This window comes from Amphiura filiformis, chromosome 2, assembly GCF_039555335.1.
Source record: "Amphiura filiformis chromosome 2, Afil_fr2py, whole genome shotgun sequence".
NCBI classification, from domain to species: domain Eukaryota; kingdom Metazoa; phylum Echinodermata; class Ophiuroidea; order Amphilepidida; family Amphiuridae; genus Amphiura; species Amphiura filiformis.
In genome coordinates, this window is record NC_092629.1 from 95851232 (window position 1) to 95879103 (window position 27872).

At 38.8% G+C, this 27872-nt stretch overlaps 1 protein-coding gene across 1 annotated transcript; it reads left to right on the forward strand.

The window, feature by feature from the left end:
- Positions 1-1086: 1086 nt before the first annotated feature.
- Positions 1087-27872, forward strand: LOC140146870 (protein BANP-like). Its single transcript, XM_072168759.1, has 9 exons — positions 1087-1213; positions 16605-16794; positions 17503-17603; positions 20632-20795; positions 22485-22540; positions 23842-23958; positions 26068-26143; positions 26675-26838; positions 27605-27872. Exons 2-9 carry the CDS (start codon positions 16632-16634, stop codon positions 27844-27846), a joined length of 1083 nt encoding a protein of 360 aa, XP_072024860.1. The 5' UTR covers positions 1087-1213; positions 16605-16631; the 3' UTR covers positions 27847-27872.

Sequence of the window (27872 nt, forward strand, 5' to 3'; positions counted from 1 at the left end):
TTGCCCCATATTGGGGCAGGTTCGCCCATATGGTGGGGTAAGTTCACCCTAAGCACAAAAAAGGTTAAAACATTGCATAGCAATAACATATTCAATGCAAACATTTAGCAAGAGTATACAGGGCATTCATTCTCTTCTGGGGAATCACTAAATTTGTTGCAGGGGTTGGGTCAGGGTAAAATGTAGGGAAAGTGAGCATCGTATCATGTTTACAACTTCGGGGGGATTATGGATTAGGACATAAACGGTGGTATGACTGAGTAATTATATTCTGATACCACATAACAGAATATGTTATATCTCATATTTGCCCATTTTAGCCCAAAAAGTGCAAATTTTCGCGTGCTTCGCGCGCATTTATTCCACTTTTGCACCATATTTCATCAGTTTAGCTTCAAAATAGCAAAATTTTTTGCGCGCTTCGCGCGCACTTGCCCCGGAAATTAAAAACTTAGACTAAAAAGAACGTCATAATAAAGTGATAAAATGTACAATTTCCATCAAAGTTAAATTTGGATATTCTTTACTCAAAATGCTGCTGGCGAGTTTAATATTTGATTGTTAGGCAAAATAAACAAAACATGAGGGCCTATTAGGGCCTATATACCGTAATAGGCCTAGCATTAGGCCTATTTTTAGGGGCTGTGCAATAATTACATTCACCACCAGGGTGATGAATTTTCAAAATAGTCTGCCAAAAATCGCTTGCCCTCCCCCTGCCAAAAAATTTGAGCCCCCCCTTTGGCCTGCCAAAAAATCTTTGCCCCCCCCATACCGGTAATTCACCAGACCGCCTACCACTAATTAATTTTGGTTACTAGAAGTTGAATATGTTCTTTCAATTGATTTTGTGCTGAAATGGGCGCTAAAATTTTGACTTTCGTGGCTTGGGGGGGCTTGGGGTGCAGAATCGATGCTGAATTGGTCAATTTGGCGCACAAGGGTAATTTTTTTGACGCAACTGAACGGCTGACCATATTTCACTGTACACGCAGCCTCGAAGAGCTCTTGGTGTCAAGTACCGATTTGAGAGGCAAATACTCTCTTCCGCAAAGTTCTCGTAGTCGTAGCGCTATTTCCCGCGAGGAAGTCCGTGAATCCCGTGGAAATTCGCAGCAGAAATTCGGGAATTTCGCCGAAACCGCGAATTTCGTCTGCTCCAAAGAAACGTCAAAACAAGGTTTGATTTGATGTGAATCACTTGGTTGAACTCGTGAGTATTAAAACCGAGAGGAATAAATGAAACATGAAAGATTATTTTAGGTACCTTTTCACAGTATCTTGGCATGCACACGCACATGTATTACCAGTGATTTATACGTAGATATACGCACTCGACTTCGTTCGACCTGACACGGTGCAGAATTCTGCAGCCGCGCCGTGCGACTATCATTTCATGACTATCATGACTATGGATATGCATGTATGAAGCTTTCCATAGAGTATCTTCTTCTTCTTCCTTATAAGCAGGGTGCTTGGTTGTCTCAGAAGAAACCTATGGTTCTGCACCAAGGAAGTTAAAGAAACTGCATATATGGCTTTAGTGCGGCCAATACTCATGATACTCGAATATGCAAGCACAGTCTGGGGGCCATACCAGGATGGAGCAATAAATCAACTTGAAGCCGTGCAGCGTAAGGCTGCCAGATTTTGCATGGGGGACTTCAAGCAAAGAAGTAGTGTGACCAAGATGATACAGGAGTTAGGATGGGATTTATTGGAAGATAGAAGGAAGCAAGCAAGACTAGCAATGATGTATAAGATAACAAACAACATGGTGGGCATAAACAAGAACGACCATATGGAGCTAATAAAAGAAACAAGAACCAGGAAGAAGAACAGCAGCAATTATAAACCAATTTATGCAAGACTCAACACATACAAGTACAGCTATTTTCCAAGAGCAATTAGGGAGTGGAACGCAACAGGAGAAGAAACAATCAAGGCAAGCACAATTGACAGCTTCAAGAACCGCTCAACAGTCAACCAAACAGAACAATTAGATAGAGACACCGTCAGACACGCACCATATATCCGCGACCATGACCCAAAAAGTTGGTGAACTGCAGCTAATAATCTGTATCTACCGACTCAACCAAGAAGAAGAAGAAGAAGCAGGGTTTTCTTTAACGCACAAAACACGCGTATTTACGCGTTCAGGCACTTTTATGACCCCTTCAAATCCATAGTCCCAAAGTCCAATGCGTACAAAATCTTGAAAACGTACACGTTCAGATATTGGTTTTGGAAGATTTTGAATAGAGAAACACCCGATGGGCTGATATTGTGCATTTATTCTTGGCTTTTGGCATTTAGGCATACCGTGGCTCTACATGGACTACATAGTCTGTCGTCACGTACCAACAAAGAAGGACCTACTTCCGATATGTAGGGCCCATCACATTTTGTCAGCATCGATCCATGTATGTTTTAGTGATTGCACGGAATTGCGAGTCTCTAAAATTGTATAGTGTCAGTTTGAAATCTTGCAAATTGGGTTCGGGTCCTTTTTTCTGTTTAAATAATGCACCAAATATGTGACCGTCCAGGTCGAAACGCTCGTAAAGTCGGCCCCTGGTCAAATTTGTTTTCTTGATCTTGATCTTGATCTTGATGTGGATACTGTCCAACACTCCTTGCGGAGTCACACGGATAGGTTGATATGCGCATGCATGCGGTTCATGTAATTTAGTCTCTATTTGCTTTCTTGATTTCTTGAAGGTGTTTTGTTACGTTGGTTTTAAATTGAGTGGGGTCTTGAATGTCAACCAAATGATTTGGTAGCTCGCTCCACTCTCTAACAGTTCTGGGTAGGAAGGCGATTTGTAGACGCTTTGTTGGCGTGGAGTTGTTGATATGCTGAATGGTTGTGGAGCCGTGATTGACGCAGAGGAGGCTGAAGCAGATTTCCGACGGGTAGTGATAGGTGACCGGATGCAGTTTTATGGAGAACTGTGAGACGATGACTGGTTCTCTGGTTTCAAGTGAAGTGAGATCAAGGTCATCTGTCATTTTTGTGACACATCCCTTAGAGCGTGAGTGGTAATCACTCTGAATGAACCTCACTGCTCTCTTTTGAATCATTTCAATTTGATTTTTGGCTTTAGTGTGTGGAATGTGGATCCCAACATGATGGAGCATATTCTACCAGTGGTCCGACAATGGTCTTATATGCCAGCTCTTTGGTGCTTTTAGGACAAGAGTGTATTAAAGGAGTGTTTCGTGATCATAGCATCCTCTTTTTATGACATTTTTCAGTACATATCCACGAAAAAAGCCTATTCCCAAAATTTCAGTTGATTCCGATTTTGCGTCTGCGAGTTATGCATGATTTATGTGTATTACACTGCTCCATAGACAATGCGTTGTAATTTCGTTCTGGTGCACCAGAACGAAATTCAAATTTCACGATATCTTTGCAAAACAAATTAATCTGCAAGAAATATTTTGAACATAAACATTATGTAGCCAGAGGTTTCCAGTGATATAAAAATATCAACTCAAACGCAATCATCTGCGAATAAATGCACTGTATATGATATGTTATTGGGGAGGTCGTTAAGCAAGGAATAATAGCGGCCCAAGTACCGTGCCCTGGGGCACACCAGAGATAACTTTACTCCAGCTTGAGTGCTCACCATTAACCACTACCCGCTGGTCACGGCACTTGAGAAAGCTAGAAATCCAAGCATGAGTTTTGTTTTTGATACCATAGTTGTCAAGTTTAAGTAATAATCTGTTATGTGGGACAGTGTCAAATGCCTTGCTAAAATCCATGATGATTATCTAATGATGATCATGTCAATTTGTGACCGATCAAGGTCATTTACTGTCAAAATAAGTTGCAATTCACATGAATGATTGCGCCTAAAACCATGTTGTTTATCTGAAAGGACTGAAAATCTGTCAAAATGAGCCATAATATTGGAGTGAATGATATGCTCCAGTGTCTTACAACAAATAGAAGTGAGGGACACAGGGCGATAATTAGCAGCATCAGCTCTATCTCCCTTTTTGAAAATGGGAGAAATATTTGCACGTAACCAGTCTGATGGGAGAATCCCTGAATCAAGGGATTTTTGAAAAATGTTGGACAAAGCCGGAGCCAGATCGTCGGCTGCAAGGTGTACAATTTTGGCCGGTATTTCATCCGGACCTGAAGCCTTATTTTGCTTAAGCTCTTTTAACAATTTTGCAACCCCTTCGACAGATATCGTAATATCTGGCATTGTTGGAATACCTGACTTCAGTGTCCGAAATAAGGAAAATATGGAGGTTGTCCGGAGGACAACTAAAGCATAAATTCTGCTTGTCCTCAAAACATTTTTGTTGTCCCCAAAATGTGTTATATTTAAGAGGTAAAATATAGTGGTTGTCCAGAGGATAAGTACATTTTTGTACATATCTGAATATGGTTGTCCCCAGTGATTTTTGGACAAGAGGACAAGAGGATAACTGCTTATTTCGAACACTGCCTGACTTTGACACCTCAGGTAATAGGCCTATATCGTTTTCATTTGTGAAAACAGAACTGAATTGATTGGAAAGGATTTCAGCTTTCACTTTGTAGTCTGACTCAAGATTTCCATCTTTTTTAAGGGTGGAAATCCCCATGGTGTCAACTTTCAAGCTCTTTATGAATGACCAAAAACGCTTGGGTGAGTCAGCACAAACTGAGGAAATATATTTCCTATATGAGGTTCTTGTCACCTTGTATGTGTCCTTTCTGATTTGGCTAAATCTTTCATGACTCACAGGATCTCTATGTTTCCTATATTGATTATAGGCTCTTTGTTTTCGCTTGTGAAGGCGCTTTATTTTTGGGCCAATCCAAGGAGTTTGGTTACGACTACTATAGTAACCCATTTGGCAGGGATATGTAAATCCATCGCATTTTGGATAGCATTTTGAAATTCAACAAACATGGAGTCAACAGAACACGAATCTGTGTCTCTGGAAGAAAAATCACAACTAAAGTCACGGAGTGACTCAATATCAGCCTTATGACATTGATAAACCTTGATGAGGTTTCTTTTTAATTAACTTTGGTTTGGCAGCAATCATTATCAGTGGGATCCCATCATGATCGCTCATCCCGGGTATCACAGTTGATTTGGTAACAAGAGAGGGATTAGACGTGAAAAACAGGTCCAACACGTTGTTGATCCTCGTGGGTTCACGAACAACTTGCTCAAGCCCCGCATCGTTGGCGATGTCTAAAAGGCAATTGGACAGCACATAATATTGCCCCCCTGGTTTGACGGATAAAGAGTCCCAATCAATATCAGGGAAATTAAAATCTCCACCAATCCAAATTCCGCCTCCATTAGAGTTCTTAATTTTACTAATGGATTTAGCGAGCTCATTCATGTACTCACTGGTCTTACCAAAAATCTGAGATCTATAAAAAGCACCCACTGTGATATCCTTGATACCAGCAATCTTTATGGTGGCCCAAGCACACTCACAATCTGAATCCAAATCAGGTCTTTCAGTAACTAGAAAATCATTCTTGACCGCAATCAAGACACCCCCTTTGGGTCTACCAAAATCCCTATCTTTCCCGTGTTTAGAAAATATATATAGGCCTATCATAAGCTTTACAAATGATATATCATTCGACTTCAAATGATATCCAGAAGCGGAGTTATAACTTGCTAAACTTTGCTCCTTCAGTAAAATAGTACATTATTTTGGCACTACATTATTTCTTTTTTTCCACATTGCTGGTATTAAATATCAAATGGTCATAATTGGCGGTCACTTCAAATCATCCCCAAACTCAACGAGGTTAGGAATGTCCTCTCATTGTTAATTGTTGGTTAACCCACCACTTGAACAGGATTTAGCCAAAGCAAACAAAGACTTAAGCTTTTTACTAATGCTACATAAGTATAAGCTTATTATCCTCTTCAAAATAGGATTTAAGATTGGTGTTTGACTGGACTAAAATGAGAAACATGTCGGACAAATATTAGGGACATATGAATACAACCTCTATGCATATTTTGCACTGTAACTCGAAATACAATTTGCCGACTTTACGAGCGGTTTGAGATGGATGGTCACATATGTCTTCAATTGGACTTAAATTTTGCAAAATTTTCCCTCTCGGGGGAACATCCCCTCAGCATGCTCAGATAAACAAGTTAAGAATAGTGATAGTGGATAAACAAGTGACCATTTTCGCTTCTGCTTTTGACATTTGCCAATTTAGGCCCTATGTTTAATACAATTTATAGGTATAATGGGGAAAACGTGACAACGAAAGACTTTATGGACCGTCCGTCATTTCACAATTTTCGGCTTTTCAACTGTTCAAACTTAAATTTTACACAGTAATAGTGCCAAAATAGTCCACCAAATCGCTGCAATTATGTCTTCATTTTGCAAAATTTTCTAAGGGGGGGGGATTACATCGCCCTGCGTAGTTGATAAACAAATGGCCACTCTCACCTCTGCTTTCGACATTTGCCAATTTATGTTTAGCACAATTTATAGGCCTATAATAGGGAAAACTTGCCGTCCACGAAAGACTGCATGGACTGCTCATTTCACAAATGTTCGGCTTTTTAAACTAAAATTTTACACATTAATAGTGCCAAAATGATCCACCAAATTGCTTCAGATAGGTCTTCATTTTGCAAAAGTTTCTTACTTCTCAGGGGGCATTTTTAAATATTATTATTTTCTTCTAAAATTGCCCCCACCCCTTCTGACTGTTCTAGATCCGCCACTGCTCCAAACAGTGGCGTAGATTTCTTTTTGACTCGGGGGGGGGGGGGGTGTCTTGAAGTATAGTGAATCCAGCATCTTTTGGAGAAAGAATAAGTTTATATGGTACAAAAAATTTTGCCATTTTGAAGCTAAACTGTTGAAATATGGTGCAAAAGTGGAATAAATTCGCACTTTTGGGGTTACAATGGCCAAATTAATTTTGTCAGAAACCCACATACAGGCGTCAACATTGGAGGATGATTGTATGGGCCATCCCCCTGGCAAAATATTGGGGGAGATTCCCCCCCCCCACCCCTCCGGATCAACGCCTATGGCTCCAAAAACACACATATTGTTTAAAATGTCTTCAAAAGTAATATTATAAAAATACCCCTTGGGCAATGTTTTTGACTCCTTCAGAGGAAAAATTCACAATTGAAAGGGTCAAAAAAATTTGAAAATACCCCTTCAGCGAAATGCTTAAAGAAAACCCTGCTTATAAGTGCCTCCTTCATATGGGCAATTCCAAGCAAAAGTGGACATGACTCAAAAAAATGAAATTGCCAATATATATTTCTTTTAACTTTTATATTATTCCAAACAGATGTAAGGTTCAAGTTATAAACTTTTTTTCGCATTTTTCTAACATTTTTTTTTTTTTTAAAAGTTTCTTTGGAGAGTGTATTTTAAGTGAAAAACTCCTGTTCAACTTAGATATTTTCCAAGTGGGCCTATTTTATTAAACATGGGCACTTTTCTTTTAAATTTGATACATTTTATATCTCTGAAATATGGTCTTCAAGAAACATCCAACACATTTTAAATAATCCCCACTAATTTTTTTTTTCTTTCATTGCGTTTTCATAGGACTAAATATGGCGTAGCACGAGTTACCGAAAGATGCATTTTTTTATGTATTTTCAAAATGTTGGCAATGTAATTGATGCCACTTATTATTTTCCTTCTACTAGTAGTGCCTTGAGTAAAAATAAGAAATTAATATACAAAACACTATCCATCACATAATAATAACCCATTAAAAACTGTAGCACGAGTTACCAGTAGCACGAGTTACCGATGTAGCACGAGTTACCATAGCCCACTTCCCCCTGTTCCAGCAAAGGTAATGCAAAATCTACCACTTGGCAGCAATAGAGGATCTCCCAACTACATGAATATGCATTTATATGTGACCATGGTATTGGTAACTATTTTTTTTCTTTCATTGCGCTTTCATAGCACTAAATATGGCGTAGCACGAGTTACCGAAAGATGCATTTTTTTATATATTTTCAAAATGTTGGCAATTTAATTGATGCTACTTATTATTTTCCTTCTACTAGTAGTGCCTTGAGTAAAAATAAGAAATTAATATACAAAACACTATCCATCACATAATAATGACCCATTAAAAACTGTAGCACGAAAGTTACCAGTAGCACGAAGTTACCGATGTAGTCTGAGTTACCATAGCCCACTTCCCCTGTACCAGCAAAGGTAATGCAAAATCTACCACTTGGCAGCAATAGAGGATCTCCCAACTACATGAATATGCATTTATATGTGACCATGATATTGGTAACAGCTTTCTAGCAGCAGTGTAGCCAGTGTGGGGGAGAAGGGGCAGCCTGCCCCATGACAAACTAGAATTATGCAGTTCGTAATTAAGGTGCCCATACTAGGGTGCATACGTAGCCCCCTAATTTTCAAAAATGTAAGCATTGAACTTCTACCTACCCCTATAGTGTTCCACTTCCTAAAAGAACCCCTCATGTGAAATTTGGTTGAAATCGATCATTGTCTAGGGGTCCCACAGGCCGTTCAAAAGTATTTTGCTACTGTAGCACTAAATGCAAAAGGCAGCTATTTGGAATGCAATATATTTATGTAGAAAATGATAGCTGCTTTATGATTCATTCTGCATAACTACCTTGTCCATAGTTTCTGAGAGTCTTTCAGAGTCCTAATTCACAAAATTAAATGCAGAGCAGCTTTGGGCAATATAAAGTACATAGTTACCAATAGCTGCCTTATGCTATATTTCACTGGAGCTTCATGTACACAGTAATATATGGCAAAACAACTACATGAATTTATGCTGAAGTCACAGAACTTTACGCCCAAAGGCAGAACAATGTCAGAAATGGTACTAACTATGCTGCTGAACACTAACTTTAAAAGGAAGCTTTAAATACCTGGTTGACTGCTTGCTTTTGCATGTTTGATATTTTAATGTCATACATGTATTTCTCTTCAGATTTCCGCTTCGAAGGTTTGACATAAGTCTTGTTTATCACATTCAAAGTATCAACATTATGAGCAGATGCTTGGTATGCAGCAAAGTTAGGCCAGCTTTTAACATTCTCTGTGAGAAACTCATGGTCTATTTTGTAAAACTTGTAATCTTTTGTGAACCATGAATCTTAGTTGCCTAGATCAGCAAGGGTAGTACACTGGTCTATGCATTTGGGAAATTTGGGCTTTCCAAACCCAGTACCATAATGATCACTTTGAAAATGCATTACTTCCTGAGGCCTAACAGCCAAGAGTCTGACAGCTAGTGCTTGTTTCTCCTCTTTCGGTACAACACTACTGAAGAGTGCATGTGGTACCATCTCTGCATTGAGGTGCAGAGATGCCTTTGGAAAGCTCTGATTTCACTTCTTGAAACTACAGGATCTACGGCCTCATACATTTTAAACAGACAGTGGTACAGTTTCAAGTCATTCCATGGTGCATTGACAGCAGACTGGCATGTAAACCACCACAAGCTGCTAGATAAGGGTAGCAAATATCACTAAGTCCCTCACTCTTGGCAATTGTTGTCTTGTTGTAATTATTCCTTGGGGAAGTTTGAGATTCCACCAGATGGATCTTTATGGCATCATAGAAGCTTGGCCATTAAACATGCTTTGTGCAGTGCTTGGGGCGGGGCTCTGGGTAGCCTCAAGTTCACTTTGTCCTTGCCACCTAAAAATAGAAGACATATTCCACAAACTCTTGATGATCATCTTTTGAAGGCCTAATTTGGGGGTTAAGGTTTCATGAGCACAGTCTAGCTCTCCAAAGTCTCCAAGCATGCCAAGCTTCTATCATCTTCCGAGTGATTTCTGTATGGGGAAAGGTTCAACTAAGTAAAGACATCCGATCACACTTTTATGGCAGTAATTCAAAGTACTTGTGAAATCCAGGCGCGTCGCAAGCGGGGCGCCCCACTTTCTTGCAAAGAAAAAGAAGAGAAGAGAAGAGAAAAAAAGAGGAGAGAAAAAAAGAGAAGAGAAAAAAAAGAGAAGAGAAAAAAGGGATAAAAAGAGAGTGGGGAAAGTTATGATGGTGAGGCCTATATTGCACGTAATTGAGTTGTCATATGCCTAAAAAATCCGCACATTTGAATCGATCGGGAGTAGGCCTCCCAGCATCATTCGCCAAAGGTTAGAAAATGTTGCCAGAAAACGTTTAAATGTCGGGTTAGGACATATAAAGGGTATAAAACATACAAAGGGTTCTAACATAGGGGGCCTAATGTTAATAAACATTGACAAAGTATTTGGCAAAAAATATTTCCACAAAATATTTTACAGATTTTGAAAATATTTTTAAAATATTTTTGTGGCGTGTTTTCACACATAAAGTTTTAAAACGTTTTAATGACCTTTAAATAACCCAACATTTAATGTTATTAAAACGTTTTTACCAATACCAAATACCCAAATATAAGCTCTTTAAAATGTTTTAAAAACGTTTTGTGTTTGCTGGGATATGATTATTTTAGACATTGCTTGAAGGCGGGTCCTCGGCATAAATCATGTGAAAAATTACTACGGGTCCGACGATATGCAAGCCCGTCACATTTTGCCACCAAAGTCAGTATTAAGACCAGGCCCCAAATTTGCAAATGTATACAAAAAGTCCCAAAATGTAAAAATTTGCGAGCGTAGCGAACCAAAAAAAGCTTTTAAAAGCTTTTTTTTATCAAAAAAAGGCCAGATTTGGGGCAGAAAGTCCACTTTTCACAAAATTGCCCCCCTTGGTAAAAAGTGCACTTTTTCAAAATCAGCACCCCCCCTCACAAAAAAAATCCTGGCTACGGGCCTCATTAAGACGGACTCCAGACTGACTTCATCGATCCATGTATGTTTTAGTAATTGCGAGTCTCAAGTTTTGCAAATTGAGTTCGGGCCCTTATTTCTGATACACCAAATGATTTAAATAGTGTAAAAATAATGCACCAAATGGCTTCAATTGGAGCTTCATTTTGCAAATTTTTCCAACTTCTGAGGAGGGGATCATCCCCCTAGTGGATAAACAAGTGACCATTTTCGCTCTTCTTTCGGCATTTGCCCATTTAGGCCCTATTTTATGTTTAACACAATTTATAGGCCTACAGAGAAAACTTGTCCACGAAAGGCTTCATGGACCGCCATTTCACAAATGTTTGGCTTTATCAAACTAAAATTGTACACTTGAAAATGGTTCACCAATTCACTTCAATTCGGTCTCCATTTTGCCGCAAAAGTTTTCCCCCTCAGACAACCCTCTGCGTAATCGATATACAAATGGCCATTTTCGCTTCTGCTTTCGCGCATTTGCAGATTGATGTTTAACACAAATTATTTATAGGCCTACAATTAATAATAGGCAAAACTTGTCCATAAAAGGCTTCATGGACCGTCATTTCACAAATTTTTGGCTTTTCAAGCTAAAATTTTACACACTAATAGTTCCAAAATGGACCACCAAATCACTTCAATTCGGTCTTCATTTTGCAAAATTGTCCAACTTCTCAGGGCTAGGGGGAACATCCCCCTCACACACCCCCTGCGTAATCGATACCGGTATACAAATAAATGACCATTTTTGCTTCTGCTTTCGCGCATTTGCCAATTTATGTTTAACACAAATTATTTATAGGCCTATAATAATAGGGAAAACTGGTCCATGAAAGGGTTCATGGACCGCTCATTTCACAAATTGTCGGCTTTTTCAAACTAAAATTTTACACACTAATAGTGCCAAATTGGTCCACCAAATCGCTTCAATTGGGTCTTCATTTTGCAAAAGTTTCTCACTTCTGAGGGGGCACATCCCCCCCTCAGACACCCCCCTACGTTGCACAGCGACACGATGGCAGCTTCATGCCATTTTAAATATTTTTCCTATTTTTGGACCCACTTATTGGGCGCCCCACTTTTTTAAGCCTTGCTACGCACCTGGTGAAATCGCAATAAAAGAGAAACATCAGGCAACTTTGAGACCTCAATTTTTAAGTCATTGAACATATGAGTATAATTTCACCAATGTGATGCCTACACAACCTGACCACAGGAGTGCACGCCTAGGTGTTGCTGAATGGTCACAGGCTGATGTCACATGCTAGACTCTGTTGCTTCCAGTGGTGTCAAATACCATGTTAACTTGCAGAGAAATGAACAGGAAATCAAAACTTCATGAACAGCACTTATATGTGTGAAAATACAAATTATAGGCCTAAAATCACACACTTTTCCCATGAAACATATTAAAATACATGTGGCAGCTATTATTTTGTACATATTAATAGCCCAAAAAGCTGCTTTATGTATTTTCCTTTTATTCTATTTCAACAAGTGATAACCAATGAACTCACAGCATCAATACAAATAACACAGAGAAGGCAGCTATTGCATTTGCAATACATTAATGAAGCATTTACAAATAGCTGCCTTATGAACATAGGTAAGGAAGAAGATTCCGAACTTTGGGCTCCCCGTGGGACCCCTAAACGACTTTCAATTTCGCTTTAAATTTCATAGGGGGATTTTTTAACCAATGGAACATTTTAAGACTAGGTAGAAGTTAATTGGTAACTATGAGGGCTACGTATGCACCCTAGCCCATACACACACACACACACAAAAGTGTGTAAATAACAAAGGTTTGTAAATAAAAAATAATATGCAATATGCAAATAAGCTCATTAATATTCATAAATATGCAAATAACATGACACAAAATTATACAGCACATCAGGCCACCATATCCAACCAAACCAAGTTTGAAGTTGATTGGTTATTGTGTTTATAATGCTGCAAAGTGGATTAATGAAAATGTAGGCAAAATTTGTAAATAAGCTCATTAATATTCATAAATATGCAAATAACATAACACAAAACTACACAGCACATCAAGCCACCATTATTCTATCACCATACCGGTACCAAGTTTGTAGTTATTGTGTTGGAGCTGTACAGTGGATTAATGAATTTGCTTCCGCCCAGACAGCCAAACAAAGAAAGAAAGAAACAAACAACCAGGCAACCACACATGTGTGGGGGCCAAAAATTAAAGAGAAAAGTGACCTCCTGTCGCAGGAAAATTAAAGTAAAAATATGGAAGGCAAAGATAGAGATAAGATTCAAGGAGCCAGTTTCCACCCCGATCATGTGCCAAAATAGTGTAAATTTATTTATACCAAATTTTTGCACACACCAATAAAGTCCTTTTTTTTAAAAAAAGCTCAAAGACTTTACATTGTACAGTCTCTCTAAAAAAACATGCTATTTAGCATATATATATCCCACTATCAATACCTGGTCAAAATGATGCAACCAAAATTTTTAGCCCTCCACCCCCTAGGATCTAGCCTAAGATCCAATCAATTAATATGGGCCTCATGGAAGAACAGAGGATACCTTAAAACATCCACTGAATGAGTAACTGAGGCAAAAGAAGAAATAAAACAAACAAACAAAATAGATACTGGAAATCCTGAGATTAACAGCCACAGTGACATTGGTGATACTGAGATGTGTGTGGTTCTGAGATTTATTGGAAATTGGTTTGTTGTTGAGTGTAATGAGGCTCATTTTCCAGCTTAGTGAAGTGATTGAAATCGGGCAAACTAGAGTATTTGCACCAAGCAGGAAATGGTCTCAACCAAAAGATGACCAAACATTCTATAACTCAGAAAGCAATTTTTAAAAAACTTACAGAGCAAATAACCATGAACATTACAAGTTTTGTGAGGGAATTTAGAGTCAAATAACATGGAAGTAAAAGTTTTATCAATTGTTGACTGTTCAATTTAACTGTTTAGATTTAAGCCCTAGAATAAAATATCCAAACAGGATCAAGCAAGGCGTATACAAGAGCTTGTAAGGCTGGGATGTTTGTATGTAATGTGTGTGGTACATATGCTGGTACATACACTGAATAGTGTTATTTGTACATAGATGGGTTATTTGGGGGTTATTTGTACATAGATTGAGTTATCAAAAAAAAATTGACATTTAGATGAACAATACCATTTTATATATGGCCGGACAAACTGTAGCACGAGTTACCGTAGCACGAGTTACCATGTTTTTGCCAGTCAATGTAAAACTATGAGGGGCACAACTTTTAAGGTATACCAAAACAAACCTTATTATAGCAATTACTTATCATATAATCAATAAGGCTTTAGTGTTTTTTGTTTTAGCACACCATCAAAATAAAAATGAGTGATTTTTAAGCATGTCCTCTGCTCGTAGCACGAGTTACCGATTTTTACAGCTGTCCCATACATACAAAAGTTGATATCCTGAATTAGCAATACTATGAGGATCTAGCCTTGAATGTTGGGTATTAAAATACAAAAAATACAGATTCCAGTCAAATCAATTTAAAAGCTGGAGCACAAAGTATGTAAAAGGACGCCATAAAGTGTAGCACGAGTTACCGTGGAATTGCCCATATACACAATACACTTACATTTAGATTTGATGGGTTAAAATTATAGGTTCAAGCCTTTTAGTTCCCCATATCCATTCTTGTTCCAAAACTTGTCAATTTTGCTCTAGGCTAAGCGGGCCTAGGCTTAATTGGTTTGTTGTTGCCTTGATATTCACCACATCAGAGATTTTATACTATGAGATAGGACACTCTCTACAAACTGCCTATAGATACCATGCTATACAGCAGTTGAAGACAGGCAATTCGCAAGCGTCGTCGCCGGCCAAGTCTTATTACGATCCTGTAATGTAATGAGAAGATACCATAGAGTCCTACATAGAGATCTGAGGAAGAGACGGTCCGAATTGACCTACATTGACCTATTATTAATTTATCAGGGAATCACATTTTTGTACCGCTCACAAAACAAAGAGTATAAGTTCGCCCACCGCTGTCAATCATTCTAATGAACAAATAAAACAAGCTCTGGCAATGACGTAATCCTAATTATAAATGAGAAAATCACATTGTACATGTACTGTCTGCTGTAGATGTCTTCCAACAAGTGTCAGAGTGTCGCGGTCCTGACCACATCTGCAGGAAGATTATTCCAGGTGTCAATCACTCTCTGGGAGAAGAAAAACTTCCTCAAGTTTAGGCCTTTGTGCAGCTGCTTCTTGAAGAGTTTGTAGCTGTGTCCCCTGGTGCCTGTATTGTGTGACATGATGAAGAGCGCTAGAGCTCCTCTCATGCCTCTGGTTTGATATCTTCGAGCGAGACATCGAGTCCATTCAAGATCTTGAAAACCTACCTGCCGATCACTACCTGCCGATCTAACATTACCTCTTTGTTTGTTTGTGTGTTTGTTTACCCAGGTTGGTCCGTGAGGGACACATGCTAATCCATGGGAAATCCATGGACCGTTCCAAGCTCATACTAAAAAAAGCACAAGCCTGGATAGCCAGTGTAGGCTAATAAAATGTATGATAAACAAAGCAAGAAATGGAAGAAAATAGCAAGGAAAAGGAGAAAATTGATCAATTACATGATATCTTCACTTAATTCACTTAATGCAAATAATTCACCCCAATTTTTTTGCGTGGTGAAATATCAAATTATTCTAACAATGTTGCTGATTGGTCCAATTGATAATGAAAACTTCTTTTTGGCCAATCGGCAGGTAGTTCTCATGGGGTTAATTGAAGTCTTCTCTTGTTCTTCAAAATCAAATACAATAGACCTTTTTCCCTCTTTCCCATCATGCACTATTCCAGGGGGGTATGAGTGTCGCAAAATACATCATCTCCCGGGGGAGTACAGAGTTATGTTCATTACATTCTGAATACGGACATTTCGCTGGTGCCTTCATCACAAAAAAGGAATCCCGATCATCACGATAATGGCGCCGCGATCACTAATACCATTCGGGGGCAAAAACATCATTTCTATGCCTTAAGGACATGGTGTCGTCACCAAAAAAAAATTCCTGCTATTGAAACCTAATTTTCTATACATTTTATAGACCTAATGGTGAAAAACTAATGACAGGACAGGCAGTGATATTTTGTCGGCGTCCGTTTCACTTTTTTTTTTTTTTTCGGATATGAAAATAAGACGTTAACAGAATCTCTTACACAGATGTTCAGCATCGCTCCGTAACTGCATCACTCGTGTATTCAATAATTGCATAATTAGTAACATCGATGGCCTTTACGATAATCCGCATATATGGAATCAGTATGCCCATATTAAGACAAAATAATTGCAAAGGCCTGGCAAAGACCATCGGATGCACACGATCTATGAGGTTGATGAACTACGTCATACCCCCCTGGAATAGTGCATTGTGGGATAGAGGGAAAAAGGTCAATACTCAATACCTGATGCCCTATTGCAGTTGAAATCCAACCCATACACCTCCTATGGAAGACATGACCTTTATCTTCCACACAAGGAGTGTGAATTTCAAATGGAGATACTTGAATGGGTGAATATGAAATCTATACCCCCTGTGTGGGAGATTAAGGTCATGTCTTCCATAGGAGGGGGTATTAGGTGTACAATGACACCACCTCTACCGTAGAAAAAGCTAGACTGCCAACCCTGGTCCTCAACTGATCTCTTAGGATTTGAACCTAAGAAGTTTTTTGTGGCTCCTTGACTAATTTTGTTCCTTCTTTTCTCTTTTTTTTTAGAAAAAAGTAACTTTGAAATCGGCCATCATGAGCGAACCTGAAATGACAGTGCAGGTAACGACATGTGACAATGAAATAATGACCATTACAATGACGCCAACAACGAACAGCGCCACCATGGGCAGCGATCAAGAAGGTGTTATAGCAACAGCGGCATTGCAGATGGTTGAAGAGGAGGACATTATAGATGGTGAGTGTAGTTTGGAGACATTTGGGTGTACTTTGGGGACATTTGGGTTTATTTTGGAGATCTTTGGGTGTATTTTGGAGACATTTGGGTGTATTTTGGAGATATTTAGGTGTACTTTGGGGACATTTGGGTGTATTATGGAGACATTTGGGTGTATTTTGGAGACATTTAGGTGTACTTTGGGGACATTTGGGTGTATTTTGTTGGAGACATTTGGGTGTATTTTGGAGACATTTGGGTGTATTTATATATGTTTACCTGTATGTGGGTGTATTTTTGAGACATACTGTAAAATAACAGGCCTTGTCTTTTGAAAATTGCTGGCGAGTGACAAATCACTCTCCTCAAAACTTGTCAGGTGAGCTGTAGGCAAGTGATTTTAATCACTTGTATTAGTATTAAACCAAATTTTAGTGAGTGAGTGATCATGGCGAATGATCGCTCTCACTCGCCTCAAAAGTCAAGGCCTGAAATTAACTTAATTTCGCAAGCAATTTAATTTTGTTAGCGCCTTCAATCGCTAAATTAAATTGCTGCTAAATTGCTATAAAAAGATGACTTCTTCCCAATTCGCCAAACTAAGTTGCCGTGGAATGTGTTTTACAGTATGGGATGATATGGGTGTATCACTACGACATTTAGGTGTATTTCTAAGAGATTTGGGTGTATTTCTCGACATTCCTGATAAATTTGGGTGTATTTCCACAGACAATTCTTACAGGACAACTTTGGTATCAGTGAATCCAGATGAACCTGTTGTAAAGAGACAACGATTAGAAACAACAGGAGATAATGATGACAGCATTAAGGTAAGCTTTTATCCTTTACAATCTCAAAGTTAGTCAGCGGTCAGCATCCCTCAGGGGGAGGGGAGGGGGAAAAATCTCGCTATGCCACTGGACCAGGGCAAATACCAGGACAACATGTGCATCTCATTTGTGGTCAATTTTAGCAATAAAATTGCACATTTTTGTGCCCATCCCTTCTTATAGATTATCCAACTGTGGTTCACAACTTCACACACACTTAATTTTGTGTGTGTATGTGTGGGGGTGTTATAACCCTCTACGACTGTTTTTGAAGCCAACCATGGAGCTCCAAGGTTGTGATAAGGATAGCCATTTGGTATGCATACATAAATAAAAAATAAATGTTGGTATTTATACAGCGCCTTTCACATGTGCATAATTTGTGCGCTTTACATTTATTCAGCTGTCGGTAGAATATGTCGGCTGCCATATAATGCCCAAGGCATACTCATACCTTTGGGTGGCGCTGAATGGACAATATTCATAACAGCTCCTCATATCACCCCTGAGTAGAAAGAGAGGCAAGTAAGGTAAAGTGCCTTTCCCAAGAGCACAACACGATGGCACCGCCAGGGTTTAAACTCGCAATCCACCAATTACAAGGCGGAGCCCGTAGCGCTGCGACACTGTGCTTCACACTTACGTACATTATACATAATATATACGCAACGGTTTGAATGCGGTTGCAAACGCAAGTCAGTTTGGGACTAAGTTATCAGCTGGACTTCCACCCACGCCACTTCCACCCACGCCACTTCCAACCATGCCACTTCCACCCATGCCACTTTCACCCATGCCACCCCTTGAGGGCTTATTGGTTATTAGGTGAGGTTTGTGGGTGATATGGATTATATCTAGTCCAGGAGTCCATATCAGACGAGGGCGGTAGACGTAATCTGCATCACCCCCTAAACCAAACCTAATAATGATTTTAATATGGTACACGAGAAAAACTATTCACAGGCAGTGTTCGAAATAAGCACTTATCCTCTTGTCCTCTTGTCCAAAAATCACTGGGGACAACCATATTGAGCTATGTACTTATCCCCTGGACAACCACTATATTTTACCTCCAAAAGTATGACACATTTTGGGGACAACCAAAATGTATTGAGGACAAGCAGAATTCATGCTTTAGTTATGCTTGGGATAACCTCCATATTTTCCTTATTTCGGACACTGTTCACAGGTGTAATTCTTTGCTGTAACAATTTTACTTAAATATGATTTCACACCACCAAATAGTATTATACGGTCGTGCGCCCCGAATGCATTTCTGAGAAAAAGCCATGCATAGCCTAAAGTAAGCATTAAAATGAGCAGAAATTTGCATAAGTTTGGCTAAATTTGGATTGGTCATGATTAGTAATATCAAATCCTGCAAGTGTACCACAGATGGGAGAGATCCAGTATTTTTTAATGATTTTAAGAAGTCGTTTCTGTACAGAAACACTGGCATGATTTTGGGGGTAAATTAGGTAATTCCCGGACATCATAGACTTCGAGGGCCAGTCGTAAAAAATAATGACGGTCCACCTATATTTTAATCCAGTCAGAGGGATCAGGCTAGGGCTAATTTCAACCATCACAGTTGTCGCTAAGAACTGAGTCGCTCTTGCGAAGAAAAAATGACGCTTTCTTGAGGCTAATTTAGTACATATCTCTATGGGGATTTATTTGGTGGTGTGATATCTGCATTGGGCTGTGTATAAGAACGTTGGTGTATAGGCGACACGCTTTGTTTACATCTCCGTGATAGAAAATTGTCATTTACAATAATATGATTAAGTCCCAGATTAAGTGCTTTTCTTCTGTTTTGGGTAAGTTTTTTGTTAAATGTAGGCCTACAATGGGGGGGGGGGGGGGGCTAGATATGACGACTTGGAAATTTGCTCAAAAATGGCTTGCTTTAGACTGAAGTGCTGACTTTAAGCTTACAGGAAATATTCTTACACTGAGCTGAAAATTCAACTTGCACATGACATTCAAGGCCTATAAACTGAAAAATCAGGGTTTTGTCGAATAGGCTTGACTGCGTATGACTGAGTTCTGTTGGGTCTGTATAGTTGCAGAAATCTGTCTGATTTCAATTATGTTTTTGTTCAGGTGTGTGACAATCATGGCATCAGGGATAAAGTGAAAGAAAATATCCCTTTAAGCATTTGTGACTATTTACCAGCAAGATTAAGGCCGTGTAAAATTAATATTTTGGTTCTCGTCCCTCCCTCCTCAATTTCTGGGATTTGTCAGATTTTTTTTTTTTTTTTTTTTTAGATTTTTCAATTTTTTAGACTTTGGAATGATTTATGAAATCTTCATACATATAAATAAGTTTATTAGAGAACAAGCATCACTTCCAAGTCTTTTTGTGGTACTCTAGGGGTTTATCCTCAGAATCTCACATTTGAAAAAAAAAAAAAAGGGCCTCATCGCTTCCTCGAGCACTGTTGGAGAAGACCGAAAACTACTGACAATGCTAATTTTACATTGAAAAAAAACAAAAACAAAAAACACCTCCCTCCCATCATCATTCATGAAAATCCTCTGGACGAGAACCAAAACATTAATTTTATATGGCCTAACAAAGAAAACCCTGAACAAAAAAGCCTTTAAAAAGGGATACTGGTGTCCATGAGTAAGTTTAATTATGGTGCTGCCTACTTGAAAATAGATCTGGATATATAACATTTGTTTCAACTTTTCCATGTGCCCTGTGACTCAATTTGGACATCATAGACTTCGAGGGCCAGTCGTAAAACATAATGACGGTCAACCTATATTTTAATCCAGTCAGAGGGATCAGGCTAGGGCTAATTTCAACCATCATAGCTGGCGCTAAGAACTGAGTCGCTCTTGTGAAGAAAAAATGACGTTTTCTTGAGGCGAATTTAGTACATACTCTATGGGGATTTATTTGGTGGTGTGATATCATATGCCTGTCTATATGCTAATCCTTGCTATAAAGTAGGCTACATGCCTAATTCGCCAATAACTGTCTAAAATGTTTTGTTTTCAATCTCATTATCAGGGCATGCTGTTAGCCATCAACCGGTCCCTCTGTGCAAGACTTGATGGTATAGAAAGTAAGGTAAAGCATCTACAGAATTTCTGTCAGGATCTTGATGGCAAAGTGAAGAAGATAAATGCTACTCTAGATAGCATGGGGAAGAACAGGTCTACACCGACTAAAATGTAAGTTCCAAAATGGGCGATTCCCAGTTGAAATCCATATACCACATATGGAAGACATGACATGTGTGGGAGATTAAGGTCATGTCTTCCATATAGGCAAAGTGAAGAAGATAAATGCTAATCCAGATAGCATGGGAAAGAATAGGTATACACAAACCAAAATGTAAGTATACAGGGACTGCCTTTTGAGGATAGTGAGAGCAATAATTATTGCTCTCTACTGCTCTCCTTAAATCTGATGTACATGTAGGAGAGTGAATTTTAGTTCTTAGTTGACCATTCTATCCTTATATTCTACATTCTATTGTAAATGCTCTAAACAGCTCTCCTTGAAGGCTCCAGAAGGGCTATTTAATGCTCTCTGCAAATTCCAAAAGACAGTTCCTGAGTGTATTTTCAGGGGTGTGAGAGTTTCTCTTTTCAGCTGATTTACTCGTTTTTGTTGCCAAAATGTATGTGTTTTCTTTTATTTTCAGCCCATATTTGATGTTTTTACCCCTATGTTACACAATTTTTCAGCCTTTTTAGTGATTTCACTCTTTTTAGGGTCTCTCACACCCCTGTATTTTACTGAGACAAAGATCCTATGTAGTTATTTTGTGTCAATTAACCTTAACCATAATCCTAAACCTATCCCTAACCCTAATCCTAGGTTGAATCCTAAACTAATATCAACCCTAACCCCACTAATTTTGTGTAAAATTACATGAAGGAATAACCAAAAGATGTGTCTTTATTAGGCACTAGCGGGATACCCGCGCTTCGCGCGGGTCCCCGCTAGATGAGTAAATGGGAGCGTTCACTATAACAGAAAGAATTATACAACACACATCTTTTTCCCGTATTTATTACGTCCTCTCATAGCGTGTCTGGGGACGTATTCATAATCCCGTGACCCGTCCATGTCCACTGGTCTCTGGCTAGTTACGCGCGCATCCTGTTTTTACCCATATTTTCACTGTTTTTGCAGCCAATTCTTGACCGATTTCAACCAAATAAAGTTCAGTCCATTCCCCGTATATTTCTCGATCTCCCGTATGAATTTGGCGACATTTGGATCCAAACTGACAAAGCCTTTTGATCTTCATACTAACATACAACATTAGCCTATTTGTAGTAAGATTGGTCTATTCCAGTTGAAATCCAGAAGGAAGACATGTGACCTTAATCTTCCACACAGGGAGTGGGGAGCTGTTATGAATGTCCATTGAGCGCCACCCAAAGGTACTTGGGCATTGTATGGCAGCTAACATACAACGACTGCTGAAAGCGCTTTAAAGGAGGATTTCGTGATCCTAGCATCCTCTTTTTATGACATGTTTCAGTACATATCCACGAAAAAAGCCTATTCCCAAAATTTCAGTTGATTCCGATTTTGTGTTTGCGAGTTATGCATGATTATGTGTATTACACTGCTCCATAGACAATGCGTTGTAATTTTGTTCTGGTGCACCAGAACGAAATTCAAATTTCACGATATCTTAGCTAAACGAATTAATCTGCAAGAGATATTTTGTACATAAACATTATGTAGCCAGAGGTTTCCAGCGATATAAAAATCTCAACTTTTTTTGAGAAAAGTGGGGGGGATGAGGCTGTGGATCACGAAATGCCCCTTTAATACATCTGAAAGGCGCTGTATAAATGACAACATTTATTATTCATTTGTTATTCTTGCCTTTTCCCTAGGCCATACACAAGTCGTAAACCCAAAGCTACTGTTGTTGGACTACCACCTAATGTTGGTAAGTTTATTTGGGAGACATTTGGGTGTTTTTGGGAGACCTTTGGATATATTTTTGGGAGACATCTGGGTGTATTTGAGAGTCATTTGGGTGTATTTGAGAGACATTTGGGTGTAATTGAGAGACATTTGGGTGTGCTTGCGAGAAGTTTTGGTGTATTGGGAGACATTTGGATGTATTTCGGAGACCTTTGGGAGACATTTGGGACTTTGGGGAGACATTCGGGTGTGTTTGGAAAATGTTTTGGTGTATTTGGGAGACATTTGGGCAATTTTTGAATTATTTTTTTAAACCTTATGATGCACTTTTGCACCCCATTTTGAAAGTTGTGGTGCATTTTCATCTAACGTAGAGCAATTTGAAGTACAGTCACAATCAACACATAAAGTCAGTACAATATATGGTATCACAATTTTGCACCACACTTTTTAAAGTTGTATCGCAACAGGTGAATTTTGGGGTGCAAATTGCGCTGTGACAGGGCTTATTTCAAACGCTGCATTTAGGTATATTTGAGAGAAATTTGGGTGTGTTTGCAAGAAGTTTTGGTGTATTTGGGAGACATTGGGTGTATTTGGGAGATATATGAATATATTTGGGTGTATTCCTAATACATTTGGGTGTATTCCTATTTTGTTTGTGTACATTTGTTTGTATTCCTAATACATTTGGATGTATTCCTAATAGAGACTGACCGATCAGATCGGTAGCTTCCGTATCGGGCCGATTATTAGCTTATCGGTAGTGATCTGCATCTGCCGATTTTTCCTTCATCCGCCGATGTAATGCACCGATCACCCAATATCATGAAAGTAATTGTTGAAGCTTAACAAGTATTCATTTATTGGTATATTTCTTTGAATTAGACTAGTTAAATCAAGCGAAATTTAGCAAAAGAACAAGCTTTGTAGGCGATAAACATATATAAAATCATACCGTGATTCAGGCACGCAGCTGAGATAATCGGGTAATTCCCCGCATGCACATTACAATTGTAGTTCTTACTTCCGGGTTACACACGTGTGTACGGGCCGTGTGCAAAACTCAACACTTCCGGGTTACACACCTAATACATTGGGTGTATTCCTATTTTGTTTGTGTACATTTGTTTGCATTCCTAATTATACATTCGGATGTATTCCTAATACATTTGGTTGTATTCCTAATACATTTGGGTAATTGAATACATTTAGGTGTAATTAAATCCTAATACATTCGGGTGTATTCGAATATATATAGTGGGCATAATCTTATTTCAATTTAGGTGTATTCCTAATACATTGGGTGTATTCCTTTTCTAGATGCTGGTGACAATACAAGTGAAATGCCTGTTATTATAGATAAGAAGGACACTCAAGATGACTCTACACCATGTGCACTGGGCTCTAATGTTACACTTATTACATTGAATTGTGAAGGTAAGGATATTCCAGCTGAAATCCATACACCCCCTTATGGAAGACATGACCTTAAAGCAATATTATAACATTTTCAAACAAAATAGATTATCATTATTTGCCATAAAATGTTAGCTTTTACTGTCAGATATATCCCTTTTATTTTTGAGCCGAACAACTACGGCAAAGCAAAGAAAATTGGAATTTACTACCAGCGCACATAAATGCCAATACGCACCACTCCTTCGGTCATGTTGTGGTACGACCCTTTGTTGTGTATATCACTGTCCGGCACGCCGTGTCGTACTGTGTGTTATGAACATCGTGTATGCGTTCGACTAATAATTCCATCGTAATAATAAAGCGCTGAATCAGCCTTTAATTCAAAATCACAGATTTTGACAAAACTACAGCACTTAGAGTCTTGATTTTTGCAGGGTATATTGGTTTAATAAAGTACAATTTAATCGTGTAAAAAAAGAATTTTAAAAATTCAGTGAGGGCGACTTCCTCAGCAAATGTTATAATATGGCTTTAATCACCCACACAGGGAGTGTGAATTTCAAATGGAGTCACCCATTCAGTGTCGTCTGCTCCTAAATGGGCTATTCCAGTTGAAATCCATATACCCCCTATGGATGACATGACCTTAATCACCCACACAGGGAGTGTGAATTTCAAATGTAGTCACCCATTCAGTGTCGTCTGCACCAAAATGGGCTATTCCAGTTGAAATCCATATAACCCCTATGGATGATATGACTTTAATCTCCTACACAGGGAGTGTGAATTTCTAATGGAGCCACCCATTCAAAGTTGTCAGCTCCAAAATGGGCTATTCCAATTGAAATTTATACACCCCCTATGTATACATCTTTAGAAGCATAGTGGAGTCAGTGACCAATGGTTTGTACTTAAATACAAGTTTGATGGGTGTTCTGCAGTTTAAAATCCAAATTTTCTTCAATTTCCTATAATTGGATTACATAGTTAAGACAGGATCTTGGGTCACATGAAGTTGTACTAAAGCTTAATGAAGCCTGTCCTCACATGTCAAAAATAAGATCATATCTATTGGTTGGGTGGGTGGGTGGGTTGGTTGGTGGGTTGGTTGGTGGGTTGGTGGGTTGGTTGGTAGGTTGGTTGGTTGGTTGGTTGGTTGGTTGGTTGGTTGGTTGGTTGGTTGGTTGGTTGGTTGGTTGGTTGGTTGGTTGGTTGGTTGGTTGGTTGGTTGGTTGGTTGGTTGGTTGGTGGGTTGGTTGGTGGGTTGGTTGGTGGGTTGGTTGGTGGGTTGGTTGGTTGGTGGGTTGGTTGGTGGGTTGGTTGGTTGGTTGGTGGGTTGGTTGGTTGCTTGGTTGGTTGCTTGGTTGCTTGGTTGGTTGCTTGGTTGGTTGGTCAAGTCACATGACCTAAGCAAGTCAGATGACCTAAGCATGTCACCATCATAGCTAGCTAGCTAGCTCAAGCTCTCCGAGCAGAAGTAAATTCATTAATCCACTGTCCAGCTCCAATGCAATTACTGATCAACTTCAAACTTGGTTTGGTGATTGGTCATGGCAGCTTGATGTGCTGTATATTTTTGTGTCATGATATTTGCATATTAATGAGCTTATTTTGCCTACATTTTCATTAATCCACTCTGCAGCTTGAACCCAATAACCGATCAAATTCAAACTTTTTTTGGTGATTGGTCATGGTAGCTTGATGTGCTGTATAGTTGTTGTTTACACACCTTTGTGTGGGGGCCACCTTAATTACGAACTGCATAATTCTAGTTTAATGAAATGTTTCTCAAACTTGAAAATTCCCAGGTTTTTTTTCCAATGAAATTCTATTCTTTGATCAGCTCGTAATAAGTGGGAATTATTAGGCTTTTATCAATATGCTGAAAAGTAGACCCATGTTATGAGCGATATAGTTGATCTGTCTGGTCTATATTTTGCGTGTTAAAGAAAGTAGACAAAGTACAGGACTTCAATTGATAATTTGTAATACTTCTGGCGAGATCACAAGACAATTCTCCAATAAAATATTATTGATATTAATCCGCGATGTTATAAGGCTCGCCGATTACGAGCTGTAACCTAATCCGTACTTTAGAATGACAAGTTTGAATTTTTTTTACTACAGATGACTTTCCACATGGGTCATGGCTGGGAGATCCCAACAACATACAGTGTCGAGTGCGATGTGCAATTACACCAACGTAAGTATGAGGGGATGTTTGAAATTACACCCAAATGATGCAGAAGTACACTCAAATGTTACAGAAATACACCTATCAGAAATAAATGTCTTAGAAATGCACACAAATGTTGCAGAAATACACCCAAATATCACAGAAATACACCTAAGTATATCAGAAATACACTCAAATATGTCAGAAATACTGTACACCCAAATTTATCAGAAATACACCCAAATGTTGCAGAAGTACACTCATAATATGTTTCGGAAATACTGTACACCAAAATATCTCAGAAATACACCTAAATGTCCAAGAAATACACCCAACTGCCTCAGAAATACACCCAACTGCATCAGAAATACACCCAACTGCCTCAGTAATACACCCAACTGCCTCAGTAATACACCCAATTGCCTCAGAAATCTATTATAGTTTGGGCTGTGACAGGACAAATTGAATCACTTGTAAAAAGTTTGGGAATTGCAGCTGTGCTACATGTTTATAAATACCTATATTTATTTATTTGTTTTTTTTACAAATCTGTTGCAGAGATTTACTTCATGTCATGGAGACATCGCGCACCGCTGACAAATGCGCCCTCAAGCTGATGGATTATTTATTTGATCGTGATGTGCAGGCTACGTCAAATTTATCAGGAACAGGAAAACACAGCAAGAAACAACTTGACCCACTTCTAATCTATGGCATAAGATGTAAGTCGTTGGGCAGGAAAAACCACCTGTGTCATTGGCCCCTGAACATGTTTAAAGCAAAACTTCCTATGGAACCTGTTGGCAGTTTTGTTTTAAACAGGTTCAGGGGCCACAAGCAAGTGAAAGCGGTTTCCACAAAATGAGAGGAAAGTTGCAAATTTGTATTTTGAGTTTAATACAGATTCATATTTTCTGGATCGTAACCTTTAAAATGATATATAACTTGTCAGGGTTGCTCCCTCATTACGTCTAGCCTCGGTTTGAGGTATTAGGGGCTGGGATAGTATTTATTTTTTTGCTTCTCGATTTATTTTTATTCTGATCTCTGTAAGTGTTGTCCACCTGCTGTTAGTATATTGAATCGCTAGCGACCCTGCTGGTCATACTTTAGAAAAGCAAGGGTATAAACCATAGAAAATTGCTGATCTCAATTTTCATAACGTAACTGCTCTCAGCAACTACAAGTTCTCAATCTATTATAGGATCCCTTGTAGTGATCTTTCTCCCAGCTACAAAGCAGAGATAGGTGGACAAGACTTACAGAGATCAGAATTAAAATAAATCAAGAGCAAAAAAAAATTATTCTAGCGCCCTAATGCCTCGAAATAAGAAAATGGACATAGAAAAGGTTCATAACTTTGTAACCAAGTATTTAAGAGACACGGGGTTCTACATCTGTTTGACAGATAGATTAACGTCATGTCTTCTATAAGGGGTGCATGTATTTCAACTGGAATTACTCATTGAATGTATGGTTTTTGTGCAGGTCATTTGGTGCATAAATATGGTATCACAGACCAGGACTGGCACAGAATTAAACTGAATATTGACTCCAAGTGCAGAACAGCATTCCGCCGCAAACAGAAAGGGCTACCGTTGAAAGTCAAAGATTTCAGCGCTCGCAAATCTGTCAGCCCTGGAAGTATTAGAGTAAGTATAATAAGACAAAGAGGGGGAAACCAAAATGTAGAACAGTATTCTGCCGCAAACAGAAAGGGCTACCGTTGAAAGTCAAAGATTTCAGCGCTCGCAAA

What these genes read in the sequence shown, in the direction of transcription:
- LOC140146870 (XM_072168759.1), top strand. Translation starts at nt 16,632, where the DNA reads ATGAGCGAACCTGAAATGACAGTGCAGGTAACGACATGTGACAATGAA. An exon ending in AGAGGAGGACATTATAGATG is followed by an intron (nt 16,795 to 17,502) that starts GTGAGTGTAGTT and finishes GTATTTCCACAG; the next exon opens with ACAATTCTTACAGGACAACT. An exon ending in TCTAATCTATGGCATAAGAT is followed by an intron (nt 26,839 to 27,604) that starts GTAAGTCGTTGG and finishes GTTTTTGTGCAG; the next exon opens with GTCATTTGGTGCATAAATAT.